The sequence below is a fragment of the Scophthalmus maximus genome, chromosome 6, assembly GCF_022379125.1.
Source record: "Scophthalmus maximus strain ysfricsl-2021 chromosome 6, ASM2237912v1, whole genome shotgun sequence".
NCBI lineage: Eukaryota > Metazoa > Chordata > Actinopteri > Pleuronectiformes > Scophthalmidae > Scophthalmus > Scophthalmus maximus.
In genome coordinates this window covers 3433982-3459772 of record NC_061520.1, presented here as the reverse complement: position 1 = coordinate 3459772, position 25791 = coordinate 3433982, and the positions used below count along the sequence as shown (strand labels likewise).

At 42.5% G+C, this 25791-nt stretch overlaps 2 protein-coding genes across 6 annotated transcripts in view; one reads left to right on the top strand and one right to left on the bottom strand.

The window, feature by feature from the left end:
• The window catches only part of LOC118309218 (centromere protein P), an 81775-nt gene that overhangs the window by 54539 nt on the left and 1445 nt on the right, over positions 1–25791 (top strand). The gene's annotated exons all lie outside the window — the stretch shown is intronic.
• ecm2 (extracellular matrix protein 2, female organ and adipocyte specific) lies at positions 5817–24597 on the bottom strand. Of its 4 annotated transcripts, none has more exons than XM_047332711.1 (12): positions 24334–24597; positions 20906–21040; positions 20238–20399; positions 16330–16518; positions 13819–14622; positions 13032–13147; positions 12458–12593; positions 11231–11388; positions 9785–9924; positions 9534–9646; positions 8517–8730; positions 5817–6557 (listed from the first exon to the last, which is right to left on the bottom strand). In XM_047332711.1, the coding sequence occupies exons 2-12, from the start codon at positions 21036–21038 to the stop codon at positions 6368–6370; spliced, it is 2355 nt and encodes a 784-aa protein (XP_047188667.1). In that variant the 5' UTR covers positions 21039–21040; positions 24334–24597; the 3' UTR covers positions 5817–6367. The 4 variants fall into 4 exon arrangements, with proteins under 4 accessions (XP_047188667.1, XP_047188669.1, XP_047188668.1 ...); XM_047332713.1 differs by lacking the exon at positions 24334–24597 and adding an exon at positions 21573–21597; XM_047332712.1 differs by lacking the exon at positions 24334–24597 and adding an exon at positions 21395–21535.

The following is a 25791-nucleotide window of genomic DNA, read 5'->3' as shown; positions in this document are numbered from 1 at the left end:
TAATGGGCGGGGTTTATACCACGACACGGAGAGAAGCAACTTTTGTAAATAACCAAGATGGCTGCCGCTGATGAACGAGCGTTTGACTAAAAGTACCCGATTTTTTCTCTCACAAATAACGGCAACACTGGTTCACAGACATTGTGTAATCATCATCACATCATCCCCTCTCTGCTCAACAGACGTCACATGATTCGTTGCTCTCACTGGTTGCTGGTCTATACAAATGCATCCGGAAGCATTTTGGTCTGCGTTCGTTGGTAACGCCTCTTGGATATCGAGAGGTCTCAGACTAGTAAGCATTTGAGTATTAGTCTGTCTACGCCAGGCTACATTTGATTCTGGTCCTCGAACTTTCTTGTATTTAATTTCCTGTCACCTCTATACTCACTGAGATTGAATAAACAGTAGGCAAAACGGCCTAAACTGTTTAAAAATACTTTTAAGAAGTGCAAACTGCTATGCCTTTTGTTCCTGGACTCATTTTCACAGTTCCCCCAAAGTCTGCTATAAATGAGTTGACAGTTTTTAATTTAAAGATCTGCCTCTGTCTGGATCCTGTTGCAACTCAATAAAAGACTTCAGAAAGTGGTCACTTTACAATTCAAATTTAAATACAGCTTGGTCAAATTACAAAAGGCATCAACGATTCATCATTAAAACATCAGAACTTCTTTTTTTACTTCCTTCAGTAGAGAGAGAGACAGCTGCCCTGATCACCGGGAAAGAATTCCAGATATAAACGCTGTTTGTTGTTCAATCAACGCTCAATTTAAACACTTAGCTGTTGGTCAAATTCAACACAGACGACCTGCTCATGAGTGTTAATACTGTCACTCTCCCTCTCATGAGTGATCAGAAGCGTAAGCTTCTACTATGTGAGATGTAAGCAAGCCTACATTTACGATACCCCCGTTTAAACCTCAGGCTCGGTTCCCAGTTCCTCATAATCACAGCCCCATAACTGTGTGGTGAAACAATACCCAGTCATGAGCCAAGTTTTTAAGATTAAAGGAAACCATTTTCCCCAAACATTATAGGGATCTGATTGGACCCTGATGTAAATCTCGAGAGCTCTGTGCTCTGTGTGAACTGGGAGAGGACACATTGCTTTGTTCTGCACTGTAAGGACGACTTGTCTTACTGTATCTCCTATTGTTTGCCTGAATGGAGGGAAATCCTTTTGTCCCTCTATCCTAAGAGTACAAAAGCAAACTTTCGAGCCTTTGAACTTTTGTTTTTATCTGGGGCGTCTGTCCTGTCCTCATCCTCTGGTGAGGGGGATCTTGTGCATGAAAATCTCATATTTCTCAGCCCGCTGGTCTGCCACAGAAACATTCAATTCAGAAGCTTTAAAAGTCAAAAGGGGGGAAATTGGTTTGTGGTAGAAAAATCGATGGCGTAATTGTAAGAATTGCAGTATTCAAACTACAAATTAAATGTTAGAGATTACTTCCTGATGTGAGATGGTCTGCGTTCCTCATGGGTGGCGGTCGGGACGTGGATCTCATAGTTTCCGACCCGTCAGACGTCTGTGACGGGCTCTGGACTGGCAGATTCTGCTCCATCACTAAGGGCTGTGTGTCACTGGGGCAACTTGCAGGTCAAGGACTTGCCTCCGCGCTGTTGTTGCTTTAGTGGACATTTTGTTGCCAGGAAACATTTTAATAGAACTGCCTGCGACCTGGCAACCCCGCTTGTTACCTGCTGCTTGGAGTGTTACGCAACCAGGCTGCACAACAGACCAGTGTTCACCGTCCTCAGACTTCAGTATCTAATGCGGGAGGTTCTCAGGGAGGTTGATATTGATATTGGAGCATTTTGTTTAAATATATGAATATTGGGCATAGGCTCTGGAGCTCGAGCAACACTCAAACTAAAATCATGAACTTATTGGTAATATAACATTGCTGTCTAATTACAATTAATTGACTTAATATGAATAAATTGTAATAAATTATTTTCGCAGACGGGAAAGTATTTTAGCTGATCTTCAGACATGAACTCCAGAAAATGTCCGGAAATTTGGGTCTGGATATTTTCAGTTTGCATTTCACATATTACGAAACGGAGCAGGACATTGTCCGAGTCAGACGTGTTCACAACAGCAGGAACATTCCCGGGGCATTTTGTGGCAGCTACATGCTCACTTGGACATGGGGGCTGGCAGGAAAAGTTCTGTAAAATGTCTGGATCAACATTTGCGGACATTTGCGTTCAAAATTAAAATTCAGCTAACTACTTGAAAAATAAGAATTGATTACAAAATATAATAGATAATAGAAATAATAAATAATGCTATTTATCTAGGTTTAAATGTTGTTTTTTTAAATTACAGATTTAAAGTGAGTAAAAATAATAAAAATTCTGCACACAAGGATCTGCGCACGCCGATAAACTAGTGGGCAAGTTAAGAATAACAATAAAGGAAAGAAAGCAGCATCTTCTTGTGACAAATTGTTATTGGGTTTATGCATCTATATGTTTTGCCGAGAGAGTCGTTTTTCTCAATTCAATTTGAAAACTTTATAGAGCTGCAAAGTTAGAAAACATCCAGTAATTTTCACAAAGAAAAAAAATAAAGATCAGACGAACATCAGAAAATGAGTAAATATAATTTTTTCTGCTTTTATATCTTGAAAATCATCTCCTGAACAAAACCTGTTATGTGCCTGAAATACATCGCCTGCTGAACTACACATGAAGCTGAACTTGTGCGGAACATTGACGACATCATGTAACTATTGAGTACGGGATTGTTCCTCTGTGAGTCCGATTTGTGACGCTGATGAACGCAGCAGCTGTTGTTGGCAGAAGAGACAAACTCTCTCCTTTACAGGAAAACCTGTGATCTCTGATCTTCGGCTCATCGGCAGAAAGTTTTCCACTTGGAAGTACAAAGAGATGGCGACTGCCAGCATCTAGAAACTGACCAGATATTACCGATTGTTGTTCATTTATTGCTTTTCTACTTTTAGATGTATTTTTTTTTCCGTCTCCATATGATTATCTAATATTTCCAATGTGTCTGACTCAAAAAAGGAGCTGCGGTTTTTGACCTCTTCACATTTGAGCTTTTCTGTTCCACCAGTCATTTAGATCCGTCTGCTACTGGAGTAAATGATCCTAAACCTCAGGCTTTCAGAGGAAAATATTATGATAAAGTTGGCTTTTTCCGCTCTGATCATTACAGCTCCCACACTGAAAGCGTTTTTTTTTTTTTGCATGAGGGTCGACGACTTGTGAGGCAAAGATCAGGACATTTTCTTATAACTCATTTTCTAGTAGTGATCATGGCTCCACATCATCCCAGACGCCTGAGGTGTTAATTTGGTGAGATGAGTGCATGTTACAGTTCTCCAGTGAAGGGAAGGGGATTAGGGAAAATCCAATGGCATAATATCATCTAATGTCTTGTTTGGATTTGTGACTCATGCACCTCACGGGTTAAATATTTGCATTCACTGTCAACACGCATCAAATCCTGAAAAAACCTCAAGGTGTTTAGCATTGTTCCAGATGGGAACATGAGGCTCATGTTGCCTGAATCCAGACCTCTGAGTCACCACTCATTCAAATACATGTGTTGTGCTCATTGACAGCATTTTCCACATAAGGAGACTATGGTTTATAACATTGACTGAATCAGACATTTTCAGATTTATTGTAAAAAAAAAATCAGCAATTGGGAACATAGTGACGTTTATTGCGCATCATTACAATGTTAAAACTGTAGCATACGATCGTTGACATATCAATTAAATCGTCATATAATTCAGACATGTTGGCAAAGGGCATATTATTCAAACTAGAGCTGCAACAGTTAACCAATTAGTAGTTGATTAATAAATGAATCGCCAAATATTTTGATAATCGATTAATCGGTTCAAGTAGTTTTGATCGCGGTCGAAAAATCACAATTCTCTGATTTCTTTCCTCCTCTATGACAGTAAACTAAATATCTTTGGTGTGTGGACAAAACAAAACATAATCTTGGAGTTTTTGGAAACACGATCAACATTTTTCACCAATTTATGAACAAAACAACTAATCTGATTAATCGGGAAAATAATCGATAATGAAAATAATCGTTGCAGCCCTAATTCAAACATTTCTGGTATTTTGTATAATATCAAATCAATTTTTTTCTTTCTGTTCATCCAATGTTCATTAGTGCTATTTAGAGCAAAGTTACAATCTGTAAGAACTATAAAAGGTTAAATCCACATCTTCCCAGCTCATACATAAAGGATTTACTCCCCCACGCTGCAGAAGCCCTCTCATTCACTGCCAGAGCTGTTGTTTACTTATTAAAACAATTGCAGTTCAGTTAGTACACAGATCATAGAGTTAAAGTCTGGTCAAATTAAACTGAAGACTCCTGGTGTTTCTGTGCTGAGGAGATCGTCAAAAGAAAATTTACAGTGAGGCGAAGACCTCAGGAACCACCGGTTCCTCCCACATCTCAACTCTGTTCTGAGTTCTCGGAGACAACTGAAGGCCAAAGGCTTATGTTTGAGCGTTCTCCCAGTTTTTCCCAGAACCACACGGTCGCAATATTCAACACTGAATGAAACCACATAAACAAGACAATTGCACAGAATTGTGTCCTTTTTAGTAAAGAGACGAGGGCGGAACGGAAGATAAGTGGTTATATCTGTAGTTGTTTGTGGCCCGACATCTCCCTGAAGACCAGTCTGAAGTGAAGCAGTTACTGCAGGGAGTTTAGTTAAAGCACAATATGGCCTGATCACGCACAATGCAGAAGTATTGTAGGAGTTCCGTTATGGAGAGAAATTAGTCTTAATATGTTTACAAATGTGTATCACTTGATCCACAAGCAAAAGATAACGCAACTGTGGCTTCTTATAAATGTGTGATCAAATCCACACACAAATACGAAGCAATTTGCCCAGCAGTTTGACAAATGCACACTTTACAAACTGAATTAATATTAATAATTTACATTCAGATTTTTTAACTTCACAGATGTAATAATGTTCGCTTTCAAATTGCTTCCTGTGGGAAGAAATGTCTTAAAATATTTGTGAAATTGTTTGTATTTATTCGCAGTTAAATGCGTGTGCGCGGATCTACAAATACGCAGGGATCAGTTCACACCTTTGTGTGGATTGTTGAGACTCCACAAAGATTCATACGCCGCGTACAAGTGCTGGTGAAAAACTGGGGCTTTCGGTGAATTTGTGTAAAATTTCCAAGTGGGAAAGATGCATTTCTAAATTGACAGAATAGCTCATGGCCACTCGATGAGAACACAGACAATATGAAATAAATGTAAATATAAATATATGGTAAATAAATTACATTCGATTGGATTAATGGTGAGTACACAAAGTTACGTACCGATCATTATACGCATTTGTTACTCTTATCATTCACTTGTGGACCATGTGATACGCATTTGTGAACATTTTGAGGCGCATTTCTCTCCGTATTTTGTCGACATGTGGAATATGAAGCTGAACTATGAAATAAAACCCACGCCACTAGCACGATAACTTCTTGCATCAGGCCTAAATTGTAAAGTGTAAAAGATGCAGGAAGTTAGCAGACATGTCATTACACCTTCCATCTCTTGATGGATTATCTCTGCAGCAGCACTCACTTTAACCTAATCCTTTAACCTTCCCTTCATCATAAACACAAAGAGCATGAAGGATGTGTCACACATGCCATTTTTACTACTCACACTCCTTCCCGTGTGAGTTTTTATGAAAGGCACTGGAAGAAACCGAGCTGAGAAGTGGAACACGAAGGTGCTGAGGTTGTTAAAAAATAATGCGTTGGCCTTGTGGTATCACTTCGTGGAATTCTTTCCATTTCTTTATTAGCATTTTCATTTTTGCTGTGTATGGCGCAGGAATTCTTTCCATTTGAGAGAGTTTAACATTTGACCGAAGGAGTTGGATGTCTCTGAAGCCTGAACATTGTTCTGTCACATTCGTTCGTTTAAGCTGGTACAGGTGACAAACTCACCAGACCTTGAAAAAAGCGTTCGAGAGCAAGAGGAGAAGAAAATCTTTCTTTTATGCAGCTTGTAACGGTTCAGTCCCAGAATATGACAGGACAATAGATTGCCGTGAGGCAGACTACATCAGCAGGGTTTGGACATGTAAGATGCATATTTTACATGTTCAATCTGTACGTCTTGAGTATAATGTGAGAGGCTTTGAGAGAGGAATTCTCAAATTATTTTGAGTGTTATTTCAGTAACATGCAGCATCAGTGGAAGCTTAAGAGAGAAAAGATATTTATCTTAAAGCTTTGACTTCCTTCAGCACATTAAAATTCAATATCTTACCCCCTTGTGTTTCAGGGGACACAGACAAATGTCTTTTTTAGTTTCTTAGGTTTTGCGTCGGCTCACTGGGTCGCTTTTCTGAGGTCTTAAGACCACACTTGAGGAGGAGCGTACGCAGGAGAAGGCCGTCGGCGAGACCTTCTGTGGGTCGATGTGGTTGTTTTCCAGCCTCACGGCCACCAGGGTGGAGTCTCCGCTGTGGTTCGGGTCACAGATGCCTTCGTCTGGGATACTCCTAGAAAACACAGCATCAAGAGCCTGTTAGCTCTCCAGTCTTTTTAATCTGTCTGTTGATTTGCAGATTTATTAAAAAAAGCTATCCTTTTTGCTTGTACTGCGCCACAAATGTGAAAATGAGCGTCAGTACTTGCTTGAAGGCTGATTAGTTTCCCACCTGGGGTGTCAGCCATTTTGGCGGTGGTGCAGCTGGATCACGGCGGTGAAGTGTTTAAGTTGTAATGTTCCTTTTATATAACATCATGTCACAGCCTGGATTCACTGTGTGCTGTGTGCATGGACCTGTTAGTGGCTAATGAGGTGATTCATGGTGTGACTCCCAGACACGTGTTTGGTTTCTTGTCGTCAAGGCGACTGTCCATCCAATGAACTTTCAGCCTTAATATTGTCTTTCAAGTGGTGACCAATGAGTCAGTTGTCTGGTCGGACTCTGATCTGTTGTGAGACTTAACAATAACGGATTGTATTGACCCTACACTTTACACAGTCCTTAGTCACCTGCTTTTATTGACGGTGCTGTCCACACTCATCTGGAGTTTTTAAGTGCTTACAACGAATATGTTTGGAAATGCTGGGCGACCAGTTTTAGTTTGAAAACTCCAGGGGCTGCGTTGTAGTAGGGACCGGCAAAAACAGAGACGTTTGGAAATGATGACACGGTCAACTCCATGTGCTTGCTGATTGTTTTTTTATCACCTAGAATACTAGCTGTGAAGGCAAAACGTTGTAAACACTTACTTTAAGAACTAGTTCCACCTCGCCGTGGGTCCAAAGAAATAACCCCCTTGTCTCACTTTTCATTATTGTTGTTTCAAGTTCATAGTTTTTTCTCTTAAGTAAGCAACTCTGCAGTAGGCGACTTCAGGGAAGTTAATGTACTTCCTGTTTACACTGGCACGGGCATGCCCAAGATGACTTCTCCGAAACCTCATTTACATTTCAGCTCAACTGTCACTCAACCCTGAAATGCCATTAGCTGTAGCTGTAGCTGTTTCTTAAAATCTCTGATTACAATTCAGTGGAAAAAATACTGTTCAGACTAAATTTAAATGAAGCGAAGCAAACGCGCATGTCAATGGAGACTGTGCAGGCGGTCCAGCACGCCGCCTCACTCAGATCTTTAGGCCAATGTCCAGAATGAGAAGAGGGGCATTCGACAAGCATGTGCAGATGATTACCCGATTGTTTCAACTAAACACATGACCACAGTTGCTCTGTCTATCCAACCACAGAAACAACTCAGCAAAATGGCTGCGTGTGATGGATTTCTGCTGGCACGCCACACATACTGAACTCAGCTCACCACTATGACAGTCATACACTCCCACATAGACCTAAAAACTCACACCTCAAACAAGTAGCACACAAGTAAGAGGATGTAAACAGGATCAAAGACACTGTCTTCCACATTGTATTACGGCTTATGTGGTCGTTTAAAGACCACAGACCTCTAGCGGTGGACCTGGTAAGTCTGTCAAGTTGGAGTTCTTAAATGGATTTGCTCATATTCTGTAAAGTAATCGTGCTGATTCTCTGCCATGTCATCATCACCCTTACGTTTGCAAGCTCATCAACCATGCGTTGGTAAAGCAAATAAATATCAACGATGCTCTGAAGCGAAGAAAGTATTTGTAGCGTAGCTGCTGTCACCAGTAGAGGCGCTATTTTAAGGAAACTGCTGATATGGTCGTTTTAACCACATACGACAGTTCGTCGTAGGAGTTGACTTGTAAGACTTGATGGGATCAAAATATTCTGTTTGGTTTGGAAAAAAAAAAAATCAGCACATAATTGTGGGAGTACGAAAGAGTAACATTGGAGAAATTTTAGAAAATTGTTATTATTTCATTTTAAATGAAACTTGATTTAATGGCAAGAAATCCCAGGAATCCTGGGCAAAAAGTGTTTTATTCCCAGAAACTAATCATGTTGAAATCCTTGGATGTCGGCCTCGTACCTGATCCTGTTATTGTTGAGTCTGAGAAAGTGTAAGTTGGTCATTTCGTTGATGCCAGACGGCACAGTGAGCAGCTGGTTGTTATCCAGACACAGTTCCACCATGGAGTTGAATGAGCCGAAGAACGACTCAGGTTCGATCGCCTCTCCGTCCAGTTTGTTGTAGGAGAGGTAGAGGTACTCCAGACCAGGGTCCATGTGGGCAAAGACGAAACCTGTGGAGATGAAGATAAAGGAAACTGTAACTGTGGGAGACCATGACTGTTTTGTTTTTTTGTAGTCTACAACTGTGTCATCTTAATGGTCTGTTTGGTCGGTAAATAAAGTAAGTGATTGTGAAATTACTGACTCCAGCTCCACTCTGAACGAGCCTCCTCTCCTTTATGATCCGTCGGGATGTGTTTTCTTGTCCATTTAAGATTCTTTTAGTTATTTCCTATCAAAGTGTTCATTGTCCTGCCTTGGTACAGGTGCAGTAGTAAAACTTAGGTTACTTCTGTCTTTGTTATCCTTCTAACGATGTGACTGCACCCAACCCCCTCAAAAGTACCTGGAACATGGATTTAGTATCATTTCCTGAGCAATTTTGGATCCAAGAGCTCGACCCTGAAGCAGGTGGAGAACAGTGGAAACAAAAGCAAAACCCCTGACGGTGGATACACAGTATATTAGATGTCGTTAATTTCCTGCCTTGGAAAACGATAAAACTTTCCTGTCTATCATCTGTTACTCGATATACAGTCATTGCCGATCATCCTGCCACTAATAAAATAGCCATTTGTTTGAAAAGAATACAAAGAAACAGGATTGAAATGAATCACCTTCGTAATCCATTTAGAGCTCTTTTCATGCCCTGAGAAAATTTAGTAGTATGTCGTTCTTAGTTTTGCGGGGCCCAGAGGTTGTTGAGGAAAACATCCAGGTATCTTGCCTGTACTGATCTACCTCTAGGTTGAGCCATCCCATGTGCTACATATCATATTCTTATGCCAGATGGTTATCAACAGTTTCCACCTACCAGGGATCCTCTCTATGTTGTTTCCCACCAGCACTAGATGGACCAGCGATGTGGGCAGGTAGGAAGGAACCAGGTAAAGGTGATTATGTGAAAGGTCGATGGACTCGAGATTTCTGCATAGAAGGAAGATGAGAGCGGGGCACATTGAGATAAAGCTGATTGTTATTTGTGACAGCGATAGTTAAACTGCTGTACTACAGCAAACAATATTGATTGGATGATAATTGGTTATATGTCTCTTTTTTGGTAACCTGTGGCTGATCCAGGCCATCGGGGCGATCCTGGTCTCATCCAGCCTGTTGTGTCTCAGAGAAATCACATTCAGACTCCTGGTCTGATTGAAAACTGTCTCTGAGATTTCCTCAATCAGGTTGTTCTCCAAGTACAGCTCCTGAACAACAAGCAAACAGAAAAAGAAAGAAAACAAATGTTTGTCACCATCCAGATAGGAAAGAAAAGGGTTTATATTGTTGGAAACTCATGGAACTCATGAAACTCAGTGTAGTGCGTACCTCAACCATGGCCAAACAACCTAACATGTCTGTGTAGCTTATCAACGCCTGATTATTTTAAATCAAGATCCAAACAATATTTCTTGCAAAATTCAATGAATATCTCCGCTATTAAGGAAAGTGATAACTGGATCCACACCAAAAGTTAAAAAGGTTGTTCTCTGGCTCCTGCTACATACCTCCATCAAGTTTGGTAGTAATTCCTGGAATTTAGCATTAAAATGACATTATGGTAATATTGTCCATTTTTTAATGAGACCATTATAAAACCAACATTAGGGGTGTTTACGAGTTTGACGTTAAACAGTTGCGTCTACTGTTGTTTATTGTTTAAATACTGGCAGACAAGTCTGTAGCGTAATGAGACTGTTTCAGGTTATAGATACATAATACACCTCATAACTGAATTCACCTACAGTCTTTGTTGGTTTCTAACTAACACAAATTAACCCTGGAATCTCAGCGCTAATTAGCAGCCAACAAAAAAAATTTGTGGAGTTTTTGATTTGCAGCTTGTAGAGACTGTCCAAAGTCATAACATGGAGCTGGTTCTAAGGTGGATTTACAGCAGCAGCAGCAGCGTGCTTGTGGTTAACCAGAGGCCATAATCACACGTTGGGTCGTCTGGTTTCCCACAGGTAGAGGCAGAGTTTACTCAGTGGAGTGTAGTAGATCAGAGCCAAGAGGAAAATAGTGATGCATCAGCAAACATGGATTCAGATGAATGCTGCCAGTTCCTCCGACGGCCTCTGATAATGTGACTGGATGCCCTGTCAGATTTTATTTAAGTCAGGGTGTTGCCTGTGTCCAAAAAGCCCATTTATCTCCTGAGACCCTCTTGAGACTCTCAAGGCTCCACCTTGTCCACACATGTCTGGAGATGTTAAATGATATGTGGCCTTTGTATTTTTGTCAACTCACCAGGATATTAATCGTTTATATTTTATATTCGTTGTATATTTGTAGGTTTTTTTTCCAGGAGTCCGTTGAACTTATTGGACCACTGCGGGTTGAGCCTTGATGACTAGTGTCACCTAGATCAGTTTTTCAGCAGCAGAGTTTTAACCTAGAGAACATTGTGACTTGTACTCAAACGAAGTGTAACAGTCCGGCAGTGTGACGTATTTCTCTCAGTGTGAGGAGGAGTGAGAAGAGATATTTCTGTAAACAGATATCACTTCATACCAGCAGTGTCGGGGGGAGGCCCTGTGGTATAGTGCGGAAGTGGTTTCTGCCCAGTCGGAGGTAGGAGAGCTGGACGAGTGGAGCGAAGGCCAGAGGATCTACATTCCCCTCACTCAACACGTTTCCTTCCAGCTCCAGAATCACCAGGCTGTTCAGATCTAAAAAGATGAAATATTTATACAATGTCAATGTATTTTCCTCATCCGGGTTCGAAACTTGGAATGAATTCGGCAAAGATACATCTCACTATAAAAGTTACAGGACAAGAAATTCATCATGTACTGTATGGCGGGTAAGGTTATTAAGAATAGGTGGACAACACACAGTTAAGATCCTCTGCACACGATCAGTTGTTTGAGCTTTGCACAACACAGGATGGGAGCAGAGGCCAAGTTTGATTCATCCACTAGCACCAGGAAATTCGATCAACAAATCAAAACAAAATACCTAAGGTTAGAAAACAAAAATACCATCTGTGAATTAAGTTACACAAAGTATAAATATTTTCTTCTGGAGTAGAAGACTGAAGAAAAAGGCTGGGGATCAAAACCATCCATCAAATTTTACAATAGAATACAAACTTTTGTGCTTTTGTCCCTTTTACTAGTCTTAAGTGCAGTTACATTAATTCAAGAGAAAAGATAATTCCACAAGCCTACAGTAAAAATCTTCCTTGTCCAGACTTTACGCTGCCTCTTGCTCAATGTCAGCTCGGATTGGCTCCAGCCTGCACGCGCACACACATAATAAAGTCTCTCACAGAAAGCTGATGTGGAGCTGGAGGGATCTTTTTTTTTAACTTAATAACAGAAGCGCACCCAAAAAATTCAACATTTTTGTAGATTTCAATTGCTAATCGTGTGCAGAGGATCTAATTGTTAATTGCATTTTTAACCTCTGAGGATTTCCAAAATCTCAGGCCTATAGGTTATGTAGTTAGTGATTATATTGGATGGTCCAACAACTGTTTCTGCCACCTATAGTCAACTGTAGCAAATTAACATCATCACAGTGAGCTGGATAATGTCTCTGTAAGTTGGTGCCTACTGCATTTCAACCCAAAGAGGGTTTCCTGGAGAAAGACACACCATGATCACTTTACAGCCTCAAAAAGTACTTTCATGGTTCAGGAAGACCAACATAATTTAGTATATAAACGATCTATAGGAGGTTGCTTTGTGTCATTAGTTAATGAGTGTTTTGTGACATGTAATCTGATGTCAGGACCTTGGAAGCTGTTTCCATCGACCCCTCTCAGTCGGTTCTCACTGATCTTCAGCTCCTGCAGGGTTGGGGGGAGGTCAGAGGGCACAACGTCCAGAAGGTTCCCATCCAGGTACAGACGCCTCAGCATCTTCAGACCCTGAGACACACACATACTGTCGGTACTGGTGATGCTTGCAGAATGGGCAACCCCCCCATCTTTCATACCACAAAGGTTAAATCTAGAAGTAGCCATCCATTTTCTCTTCTACCTGTTTTCGGTTTCGTAGCCTTCAGATGATGCTCTTGAAAATTGCTCTTCACATATATTTGTTACAGTTTCTTAAGAGCGGAAAATTCATTAAATGATTCCTGAATGGTGCAGATTTTCTTGTTTGACACCTGAAGGTCTTTGAGGACATTTACGTCATGATATTTACATTTCTGTACTTTCTGGTGGGCTGCATTGCTTCGATAAAACCATCATCATCGTCATTTCTTGAGGCCTCAAGTGAAACGCTACAATCGAGTGATGGACAGAATAAAGAAGTTGACTTTTACTCTGAAGGCATTTTTATAGTGAGAGAGTTTCTATTACTTTGAAGGCTTTAGAATCAATCCCCGCAGAGGTGAGTTTGTTTTTCTTCAGGTTGATCCATTCCAGGTTGGGGATGCCGTTGAAGGCTCCTGCTGGGATGGTGCTGATGTTGTTACCTGCAGGCAGGAACATTTACAGTTAGTTAACAATGAGCAGGATTTCTGTCACTGCAGTGTTTCCTATAAGCCTGTGTTTCTTGGTTTGCTTGTGTTTTATTTATCTATTTGCATAATTTGTCCCACAATGCAAATTATTGGGATCCATTTGCAGGATCCATTGCTCTTATTCTGGTTCCCGTTTGACAATACGCCTGGATTTGCTAGGCTACAGAATAATTTGTTTAAACCAATGTACCAAAAAAAATCTGGTTCAGCTCCTCATTTTTAGTTGTTGATAACCGTTGTTTGTCTTTTGTCATTTTAAATGACATCAATAACGTTTGTGCTGCGTGGTTAAAAACTGGTTGTCTGGTTAATGTCCTCGCCGCACGCAGCCAAAGATAATCTGTGAGGTAAACGGAGAAATGAAACTCTATAAATCACTAGTGGACCGTGTGTTTTTGTTTTCAAGACCAACAATGTGGTGAGTGTTCGCTGGTGAAACGATCAGTCAGTGGAGTAAGAATCTCCAACATCAACGTCGACTCAGATCCATGATTTAAAGTATAAGATTCAATACTGGATTAAGATTCAGTAAAATACCACAGAGTCGTGTTGAAGTTGTGAAGACTCTTGTTCAGGTGTTGTGTGTTTCCGCTCCGTGTCTTGTTGTTGTGCCGCTCACTTACCCTCCAGACTCAGAGATTTGAGTTCAGGGATGGACAGAGGAGGGAAGTGGATGAGTTTGGCGTTCTCACATGTCACAGTGACGTCAGATAAGTCACACCCTGGAGGGAGGCCTCCTCTGTTCGCCACCAACTCCTCCCTCTCCTCCTCCATCTCCTCTGCCTCCTCCACTTCTCTCAGCTCGTCCTCCGTCGCAGCAGGAGGTCTTGGGATTGGAGCGGGGAGGAGGTCTGGTTCTTCTGGTTCTTCTGGTTCTTCTGGTTCTTCTGGTTCTTCAGGTTCTTCAGGTTCTTTCGGGGGCATCTGAAACACGTCTCCTCTCAGCCACACCTCTTCCTCATCCTCCTCCTGCCGCTCCTCTTCCTCCTCCTCCACCAGAGCCAATAGTTCCTCCCTCAGCTTCTCCTCCTGCCTCCTCCTTTCCTCCTCTCGTTTCCTTTCCTTCTCCCTTGCTTCTCTCTCCGCCGCTTCCTTCTGCCTCCTGTCTTCCTCCTCCTGCCTCCTCTCCTCCATCTGCCTCCTCCACTGCTCCTCCTCCTTCTCCACCTGCAACCTCAGGGCCTCCTCTTCCTGTCGCCTCTTGTCCTCCACTATCTTTCTCTGTCTCTCTTCCTGCTCCTTCCTCTGCTTCCTCCTCTTCTTCCTGGCCTCGTCCTTCTTCTTCAGGCGCTCCTCCTCCTCGCGGTGCTCCTCCTCCTCTCGCCAGAGAATTCGCTGGATCTCCTGCTGGGTCAGCGGGGTCACGGGCTCGCTGGGGTCACTGGGAACTGGGGAGTCACCAGAAAGGTCAAGGCTGAGGTCGGGTTCTAGGGCGGGTTTGGGACGGTGCGGGGAAGGAGGCGGGAGTTGGTCGAGAGGAAAGGAAAAGGTGACGGTAAAGAAAGGAGGAAGGAAGGTAGGAGACAGAAAGAGGAGAGGAGAGACCGGAGAGGAAGCAAGAAGAAAGGAAAACAGAAACTAAAGGAGAATGAAGAGGAGAGTTGGTGAAGACAGACAGACAGACAGACAGGAGGTGGACACACACAGACAGACGGCTGTGTGTTAGTGTGGTAGACAGACAGGTGGACACCCACATTTGTCCAGACAGGTACAAGAGCAGCTTGTTGAGGCTACAGAGCAGACGGCTGCTGTAGACCAGTCTGGATCAAATCCCACTCAATTGCACCAGTACGACCACAGTCGGGTACAGTTGGTCAATCTGCGTTAGCTGCTACGGTATCTAAATTTGATTAAGCTTGGTATCTTTTTTTTATGATGACAAAACTGATTAAATTGAATAAACTATATTTTTTCTATATGTTGACGTTGTTTTTCAGGCTATTTGATGGAATTACATCTTTATAGAAGCGTATGATCCTCTACACAGAAAAAAATATTTGAGATTTTACTCATGATAATTACCAGAGATTTACAAAATTAATAGGATCTAATGAGATATTGCCCTATCATAGTTAACAATATGGGGCAATCAAGATTTTTTTTTTATCACAGTTGTTGCTTGACATATTATTGCAGCCGATAATTTGTGCAGATATAATAATTCTCCTTTCAGTACTGATATTCATGTTGGTCATACTAACAACAAATGTCCGTTTCCCTCAGTTTGTTTCTTGGTCACAATTCTTCAATGAACATAACTTCTAGAACCTCAGTCAAAAGGGTTTAGGTAAGTTACTTGTAAAACAGACTGTAGTAAAAAATGAAATGCTTTTTTTCACATTAATGCCAAAATGTAAATCAAAAAATGAGAGAAAGAAAAGTCCTTTTGAGTAGTTTTAGTTTAAAAAAAATTAGTGTTTTAAATATATATATTGGTATGTAACCAAATAATAATTACTGAAAGTTCCTTGACTGTCTCAAAACAAGAAAATTATCTCCAATTTGTACATCAAATATTAATTCTAACTCATTATTACAAGATATGTTGACATTATAATTAAATTATGTATTTTTTTTCTCCTTTGGAGTGCACTTCTGTAATTACAACAGAATTCAGATGTAAAACATTTCCTTTCAGATTGTAGTTGCACATTTTTTTCTTTTTCAAATTCAGATTCACCGTGCTATCTCCCAACATACACACATTTTCTAGGCTTAACAACATGTGTTGACCAACCCAAAATGTGCATCAACCACATTTTTAAAGCCATGATGGAAACCGAAAGCAACATGCTGAGGCTTCAGAGATGGAAAATATTAAATAATGAAGAGTTTCATCCTCGGAATCAGACGCCTACTGTTTGATTAAATTAGTTAAGATTTTTCGTTAATCATTCCTTCATAATAAATATAATCATTTTTAAATGTTTAGTGAAAAATGCTAGTGAAATGTTCACCATTAGGATTAAAGCATTTAAATGTTACAAGGTTTGTGTAGATTTTGGTTTTTTATGATGCCACGTGTTGTTTCGAATGAAACTCTTCAAACATTGGTCCAGAAACATCAGAAAAGTTGTCCATCTCTGTTGCCCCCGGATGTTGCACCATGGCGTTGCCACATGTTGTGTTTCTACCTGGCTCCATGCAGACGGGGCAACACTCCCCAGCGGGCGTGAAGGGGAAGTGGCAGTGCATTGTGGGACAGGTGATCTCGTCACAAACCACCCGCCCGCCGGCGCACAAACACGTCACACAGGGCTTTGGAGACCAGACGGCCTGGTCGAACAAGGTCAGGCCCTGGTACACACACTGGCCCTGCTTACCTGGAACAACACACACACACACACACACACACACACACACACACACTACTGTCAGGTCAGTGGTTCATTAAAGGACAAAATGTGTTCAGTCGCACAGAGATGGAAGTTGAAGAAATTAAAGTAATTTGGAAACTGGCAATTTATGACAGTTACTATTTTAGTTCATTAGTTAATATTTTTTTAAGATAATTCTCCTGTTTTAGTCTGAAACACAAAATAAGACAACTCTCTTTCAAGACTTTCAAATCCTCACACAGTCATTAGTAATCAACTACTTAGAGTTCTCTGATGAAGGAAAAATTATGGAGAATTCTCTTCTTACATGTTAATATTTTCTGGTTTCTTTGCTCCTCTGTGACAGTAAACTAAATATCTTTGGTGTGTGAACAAAACAAAACATCATCTTGGGGTTTTTTCGGGAAACACGATCGACATTTTTCACCATTTTATGGACCAAACAATTCATTGAGAAAATAATCTTCAGATTAATCGATGATGAAAAGAATCCTAAGTTGCAGCCCTAATATCCAACACCTTGCCTGTGAGCCTTGTTGTCTTCATAATTAAAGCAGATATTTTATAGCTTCTTGCAGAGCTGCAAAATATTAGTCCGTCTGCCTCAGTTTTCATTGATGTAATGATGTTCTGTGATTTGTTTAGAGTCCTGTTTCATCTGTTCATCTATAGGTGACTGTCCAGGACATAACTCTAGTTACTAGATTGATTATTGTCCCTCAAACTGCTGACAACTGACAACTGGTCAAACAAAGAGCCAGTCATGTCTGGCTGTCCTTATAGATCTTTTTTTATTGTTTGTTTGTTTGTAAGTTTTGTCCGACACAGCGAGGGGAAAGAGACGGAGGGAGCAGTAAGACTATAAAGAAACCATAAGGCTATGATGACGTGCACCGTCTGCCATTTTTGTTTTGGTGAGAAAAAAAGGTAAATCACTGTTAGAGTCCATCATTTTTGGGTTCCAGCAGAAAAGAAGACTGAGGTTCATGTTGCCCAATAATTAGACTGAAATAAAGAAAGTCTTCTATGGTTTTGCCGTAACCAATCAGAGGCAAGTGACAAATCCACCATATATATATGTTTGGTATCTCAGAAGAGTTGAATGAAGCAGGAGCAATTTACTGACTTCATGGTCTTTTTTTGTGTTGAACGTTGTTATTACTGTATGTCCACGTACAACAAAGATGACGTCTCTCACAAGTCTTTGCACGAATCTGTCAAACTTTCCGACCGAGGAAACAGCTGTTGATGAGCAACAGCCCCTGACCCATTTGAACTACTAAGCAAACCGGTGACTCGGTCCAGAACAAAGCAGATTCAAAGCAGCAGCCTGTGGGTCGCAACACGCCGGCCGACCCTCGTCGTCCTCGTCGTCCCTCGTCAGCAGCGGCAGCATCGGGCCCCTGCTGCAAATAATTGCTGTGTAGGTCTAGTCTTGTACTTTACCATCAGAACCAGACAAAGCAGTGATTTGTAGGGTTTCCTCTCCTCCCTCTGCATTAACTTCCCCTTTCAACACCCGACCCGGGGGAAACGGGCCGACGTGGTGACTGGCAGTGAGTCAGTAAGAAAAGACTGTAAACCACTATGATGCGGCAGGAAGAGGCTCTTTGTGTCTAGCTTCAGTGGGTCCCGTCTGTCATCTGTCCTTTCTAATGGTACGCTCTCTGTCACGTCTATGGGGACACAGGTAGTTAAGAGGCTCAGGTTATTTCTCTTAAACACTGTGTCTCAATTATCCGGGTCCTCCGTCCCGTGGGCAGTGGGACCGTCGCCCTGTCATCTCTGGAGCACACCTACTTTAGAGCTTTTCTTTTCTCTTCAAAATATCGTCCTGCTGTCAGAGCCTCTTGCTTTTCATTGTCTGGTAAATTGCAGGGTTTTTGTTCAAATAATAATAATCGCAACCGTCACAAGTCACACTCAGGTGTCGAGTTCATGTTTTTTATTTGACTTGCTGGCTAACAAAGATTTTTGATAGTAAATGAATCATTTTTCCAGCAAAAACTCTAGAGCTGCAAAGGTTAATCGCTCAGTTCATAAGCAATCGGCTACTAAATGAATCGCCAGCTATTTTGATGATAGATTTAATTGGTTCAAGTAGTTTTTATGAAAACAAAAAGTCTAAATTCTCTGATTTCAACTTCTTGAATGTGAATATTTTCTGGTTTCTTTGCTCCTCTGTGTCAGTGAACTGAATATCTTTGGTGTGTGGACAAAACAAAACATCATCTTGGAGGTTTGGGAAACACGATCGACATTTTTCACCATTTTATGGACCAAACAACTAATCGATTAATTGAGAAAAATAATCGAAAACTCCATTTGTTCTGTTTTCGTCTTCTCTAATGTCAGGATTAGGTAAGGTCGGACGGAATAAGACATTTGACGATGCTGTTTGGTCTTGTGTTCACAACATTAGAAAACGTGAGCCAAGTAACTAACATGATATTTATGGTGAAGGAAACTTAGCTACAAAAGTTAGCGTCTAGTAAATGATGTTGTCAGTAGAGTCAATGTCAGTCTTCTGCAATCCTGTCAGCTGTAGGAGCCTCTTCACAATAGATGATGGAAATACAGACTTAATAGTATTTTCTTTCCAGCACGTTTTGGGAGTTCCATACTTCTGACCTTGTAACTTGACAGAGTTTTCCAAATGTGCCCGTTGTGGGACGGATAAAGGAATATTCTTATCTGAATATCTTATCTTCAAAATAATCTGTGACACGAGTTCCACACTTAATGTGATGACACAGTGAAGAAGGAGATGCAGTAGAAAGCTCTGGAACAAGAAGCGTGTCCGTTAACGTGGAGACAACCGAGCTCGTGTTGTCGTCGGGATCGAGAGTGATCTTTCCACATTAGTGCCCTGCGCCGTTTACAAAGTTGATTGGTTGCCACGGTGACCGGCATTTCACTTTCCACAAAACAAAGCAAATGAAATACTTCTGTCCGACCGAACAGACGTCTCGGTGGAGTTCCTCTCGGTGGCGACATCTGTACCATTTTTGTTTGCTTGTGTAAAGTGAAATCTGGTCTGTTTGCTTGTCGTTACATTTCATGTCAGTTTGTGTCTGCGACTCTGAGGACGACGCAGATCAAAGCAGATTTTGTTCTCGTGTTTCAAACAGAAACAAAGAGCTCAAAGTTCCCGTCAGCGCACTGCCACCAAACAAACGGAGAGGGTTTCTTGTTTGGAGCCTCTGTCCTCGTCTCTTTGTGTGCTAGTCTTCAGGACTTGTTTTTCTGACGAGCTCCCTTCCCTCCGATGGTTTTCCCTTCTGTTCCAGTTGGAATGTGATGATTTGACATTAAGTTGCTGAGCTGTAATAACAAGCTGTTTCATTACCAGAGCAGGGCCGAGCTGAGCTGTTCTCTGACTGCACACGACCCGCCCCGTTGAAATGATCTTATCTCACTGTGCTAACATGTCATTGACCAGAAATCTCTTGTCATGTGGCTTAAAAGGTCTGAATGCAAAGATACACACTGTCTTCACAAACTGGTGAAATTCATGCCTTTAAGTCTACATGCTTTTTATTTTCTAAATTAAAAACCTGAGTTTCACTAACATGGGTTAAATCTGAGTTCCTGGCCTCACTGACCCGGGTTAAATCTGAGTTCCTGGCCTCACTGACCCGGGTTAAATCTGAGTTCCTGGCCTCACTGACCTGGGTTAAATCTGAGTTCCTGGCCTCACTGACCTGGAATGACGTTGTAGCTGGAGTGCTGTTCTTGAAGGTTCTTGTAGGACTTCAGGATCACAGTGTTTCCTTGGTTGTTTCTTGGTGCCACTGGGACACCGGGACCAGGGACCAGTCTGATCTTCAGAGGTCTAGAGCGCCCCGCTCTAGCCTGTCCATGGCCTGCCACACACGGTCAAATCAATATTCATCTACAACATCCATCTAGAAACTTCTCAGGACAGACAGAGTGTGAATCTTTGGGACAGTCCGGTTATCAATCAATCAACGAAATAATGTTTTAATGTATCCACATCCTTGTGCCAAGTCAAAATGGCTGAATCATAAGCATAAATTAATGCATTTAGAGCCAGGCAGATTCTGACTAATCACACCTGAGATGCTTCCCATTGGGACGTATGTCGTAGGTCGATATGGTGTCATTAGAGGTTGTTACATCAGAAAACTGTCTAAAAGCCTTTTTAACATGTTTCAATCCATTTCTACAGCTGCTCTACAAACAAAATCCATCCTTTGTGCTAAGCTCGGCTAAAATTGTCCAGGATCTATCCTCACTAGACGCTCAGAGAAGAAACTGCTAACACTCAACTCATCTGAGGCTAACAACTAACAAGAAGATTTCCCAGATGTGTGGGGTTTTGTTTATTTTGAAAATGAAACAGTCCTACCATGTCCGTCCCTCTTCCTCTTCCCCCGGCGGGTCTCAGCATCCTTGTCCTGAGGTCTGTTCCTGGCCTGGGTGTCGGGGATGGTCAGGGCCACCAGAAGCCACAAACTGGCCACCACCAGCCACCACCTCATCCCTGCAGAGCAGCACAGACCAGATTCAGTCACAGGAACCTCAACCAGCACTGGGATCTTCACAGTGTTGGGTATTGAGGGAAATTGTTGTTGGAACAATACCGGACGAGGTACTGATTCCAAAGCTCTTCTTATTTTCTACAAATCCTTAAAAAAGAAGTTCCTCAGCGTTCGTAAAAGTTTGTCTTGGAGCCGACCGCGAACCACAATATCCACAACGCTTGAGTCCGGGGACATTTGTTTCATGTGCCCACCTCTCTCTGTCTCACCTCACCTTAAATCTATTATAGGCACCAGGAAGCAGATTAAACAAATCTCCACCCGCAGCAAAATAGAAAACAGAAAGAGGTTTTTACCTGCAGCAGCTTCTCTATAGAAAAGGAGCTGTCAGTGCTGCTGCTTGTCCTCATATAGCTCAGTGCTGGGGTCCTAATGGCTGGTTCCCTGTGTGTGTGTGTGTGTGTGTGTGTAATGACTGGTCTACACACAGCAGTCCTGTCATTATTAAAGCAGAGCTCTGACGCTGACACACACCTGATAGTTTGTCTTGTGTCTGATTCCTCTGACTGGTGTAGATTCAACCAGTCGTCTCTGAATCAACCTCAATAACAGTAATAAATGTGCCGTGGCTTCGCCCCCGGTGCATGATGGGAGTTGTTTTTTAAAATTTGTTGGGCTGGTGCCCAGACAAGCCTGATAGAGATACCGATAGAGACGTCCGGTTTTCGCTCGTCTGAAGGAATGTACTGTAATCTGCGGCTCATTTATTTCACATCCTGTCACTCGTAGGTCCGAACACAGATGATGATCTTTTCAGTCTGTCGCAGCTTTTAGCAGTGAACATGGTGCCACATCTGTGGTCTAGAGCCAGATGTTGTTGTGAGGAATCGGAGTAGAACGAAACAGAGTTTAAAGGAGAGGGAAAATTGGACTTTAACATACATCAGGTGGAGACGGAAAGGGTTTTTCAACTTGTTCCTTTGCCCTTGAGTTGTTAACATTTGTTCTGTTAGTCAAATAAAGAGAAGGAGTTGCATCAGGAGCAACTGGACGAGTTTGTGGTTTCATCCGAGAGGCTTCTCCAGTCGGATGAAGGTGAACCGTCTTCATGAAACTACGACGGCGTCCAGTTGCTCCTGATTCAACTCCCTTGTGGACGACTGTGACCTGGAGGAATGAGATGGGTTTGAATCCTGCCCAGGCCCTTCGCTGCCTGTCACCCCCTCTCTCTCTCTGCTCCTTCCGAGAAAAGGATAGGAGGCAGAAATGTGAGGGGGAAGGAAAGTGAAACACAATTTTCCCAGTTTCCCTCTGACATCAGCCTCTGCTCCGAACATTCACACTGACTCAACAGTAAGAATCAGCTGAAGCACAGGAGACTAAAGTCAGTGTCGTCATCAGTGTTTTATTGTATACATCTGTAAAAAAGTGACGCTTCCCAAATTTGATTAAACCCTCAGTATTCAGAAAGTAGAGAAGAGCCAATAAGTGTAAATCAAGTTTCACTGTATCGTAAACAGAGAGAGAACTTAAGTGCTTCACTCCTGGACTTCATCCAGATATGATGGAATGTTAATGAGCCCAACATAAATCATTATTCTACGACAAAACTAAAAAAAAGCTACAGCTCCCATGAAGTTTTTCCAGCACAGCTCACGTGAAACGACATGTAATAAAAAATCTCATCCATAATATCCGCCAACACTCGCTTCTGATCACTCACTCTTTTATTCTTTTGTGAGATGGAACAAAACTCAAGTGTGCAGCTCCACAGACTGACGGTCTGAACACTGAGTCCACCCTGAGACCCTCCCTCCTCTAGTCAGCTCCGACCAATGAAATCAGACGTCAGTGTTGACAGAGAGAGAGAGAGAGAGGGGAGGAAAGAAAAGAGGAGGGAGGGGAGAGAACTGGAAAAGATTCCGTTTCTGGATGAGCAGGCTCAGACGGAGAGACTTCCAGCAGCAACCAACAGTAGAAGATAAAAATAACCTGGAGATGTGCGAGAGAGTGTGTGTGTGTGTGTGTGTGTGTGTGTGTGTTTGTGTGTGTGAGTGTGTGTGTGTGTGTGTGTGTGCGTTTAAAGCTGAAGTTTTGCTCCTGTTCTGTTTGCTGATTTCAGTATTTCACATGAACTGGACTCAGGATAATAGTTATTATTATTGTTCATGAAACTCTGTTAGCCAGTGTGACTTTTTGGAGGCGTGTCTTTGATCAACCCTCTCTTTTGGCCAGTAATAAAAATCTTCTTCACACTAAAGCTATGGCGAAATAAGGCCCACGATGCTCTGAGGGGAAGAGTATGTGTGTGGGAGCTCCTGTCACCAGTAGAGGCGCTGTTTTAGGAGCGGGTCGTTCTTACCATATGCGACGACAGTTTGTCGTATATGAGTTGGACGACAGAGACTGAAGCTGCTCTCACACCTTCACTGAAGTCTGGACGCAAATGTCCACCAATGTCGCGCTCAACATTTCCCCTCCCTGCACCCCCAAGTCAAATTTCCGGAGAACGTCATGGCAATCAATCTCCTCCGGCGCTCTTCATATGTGAACAGCAAACCCTCCGCACCCAACTTTCAAGACGTTTTCTGGAGTTTGTGTCTAAAACCAGCTAAAGATTCTGACAGAACCGAGTCCGTCGACGACCGCTCCTGATCCGGACCTACTACCTCCTGCCACTTCCACGCCTCTGTGGAGCTCTGGTACCAGACGTGGACGAGTCGCGTCTGGAGTGTGTGGTGTCAGCAGCTGTCGGTGACACAGTGGACCTCAGCATCCCTTTGTCTCTGGTTCAGTCTCATGAGTGTTTTCAGTTTGTTTGGCGTCTCACATCGTGTTCAGTCTCGACTGGATACCAGTGGAACGCAAAGCTCTCGCGCCGTCGCATTTAGCGTCACTTCTCTCCCAACTTTCCAAAAGTCATCTGGACTCTCGGCCCGCGTTGTGAAACGCGACGGAGCCTCGTCGGTGAGCGGACGGGAGCCTTTTTGGCAGCGCTGCATCTAAAGCAGGAGGTTGCTTCAGGTCCGTTCTGGTTCACGTCTGAGCTGCGTTCAAATGGACCCAACCGTGTCAGGTCAGGTCAACATCCTGTGAACGTCATGAGAATCAGCATTTTGTTGCTCTCTGTCTTTTGGACCTGTGAAGGAGATCGTCCGTAACAAAACCAAAAGCTGTTGACAAATCACGACAGACGGACACAGAGAGAGAGAGAGAGACAGACAGATGGACGGACGGGGGGGCGAAGGGGAGGAGCTGAGGACAGACGGACACAGAGACATTAACTCTACATTACCAGCAGTTGGAAGGCGGCTGCAGGACTCGAGGCCAAATTCTTCCACCCTCTTTTCTCCTCCTCTGGTTCCGCAGGAGCTCCAGGAGATGTGTGTGTGTGTGTGTGTGTCGCTGTGTGATGATACTGTAAGTGTGTGTGTGTGTGTGTGTGTGTGTGTGTGTGTGTGTGTGTGAGTCTCGGCGTGTCTCTGATCGTGGAGCGGTTGTGTAGAGCGGAGCAGGCTAATCGAGCTGTGAAGCAAAGCCAGGATCTGTGCTGCAGCTGAGACAAAAAGAGAGAGAGGGAGTGAGAGAGGCATAAACAGACAGAGAGAGAGAGAGAGAGAGAGAGAGAGAGAGAGAGAGAGGTCAGACGTGTCTTCCTGTCTGAGCGAGGACTCGACAGACAGGCAGCGTGAAGGGATGTGGAAGAAAGACACAAGTTTAATATGTTGGACAAAACTGATTTGATTTATTCACGGAGACGTGAAAGTAGCAGGATCGTGGTGAAGAGGTGAAGAGGTCACCGCAGCAGGGAGGACAGAGGTCAGAGGTCACGCAAGAGCAAACATCCCGCTGCAGTGTCACTGGTTTTCTGACTGAGACCCCAGAACGAAGGCGAAGGAGAAATTCAGACCTCTGCTTCGTTGTAATGAGACGAAATCTGACGAGAGAGAAGATCCTCGACCCGACGTGACGTCTCTGCTGATCCACAGTTCATCAGACGAATCTCCGTTCTTCAGTTTCCTGCTCGCCGGTCTCAATGTGGTGGACAAAATAATGGAAACACGAGACAAACTGCAGCCGCTGAAATGAACCCAAGCCTTGTTGTTTAGTTTGAACCAGGTTTACAGAGTGTCAGAACCAGAACCTGTTTTTCAAAAGGTCCACGGTGACTTGTGTCGCTGAAGAAACAAATTCAGTACGTTACATGAATGAATGATCGTCAATTGATGAAATGTGATATTTAAAGAAGTCTTAAATGCAGAAACCTTTTTTTTAAATTATATTTGTAGTCACAGTTTTCTTAAAAAGGTGTAAAATTTTGTGAAAACACAGCAGAGGAAAGTAAAGTGTGTGTGTTGATTGGAAGCAGTAAAATAAATCAGATTTAATTATTTAATTATCATCAGACTGATCAGATTTCTCTCCAGAATCAACAGAATCTTGTTTTGTGATCAACCTGAGCTCAGTTGAATCTTTTACTCCACGTTGTTGTTGTTGTTGTTTTGACTGTAAAGTTCACAAATGTTCCATTTATATTTCATCATGAAAACAAGAAGGAGCCAAAGAGTGTGTGTGTGCGTGTGTGTGTGTGTGTGTGTGTGTGAGTGAGAGAGAGAGAGTGTGAGAGTGTGTGTGTGTGTGTGTGCGCGTGTGTGTGTGAGAGAGATGAATGAGGCAAACAGGGTTCAGGTTATTAAACAGATGTTGTAGCGCCGCCTACTGGCCCTGAAATAACTGATGAACAACTGTTAGT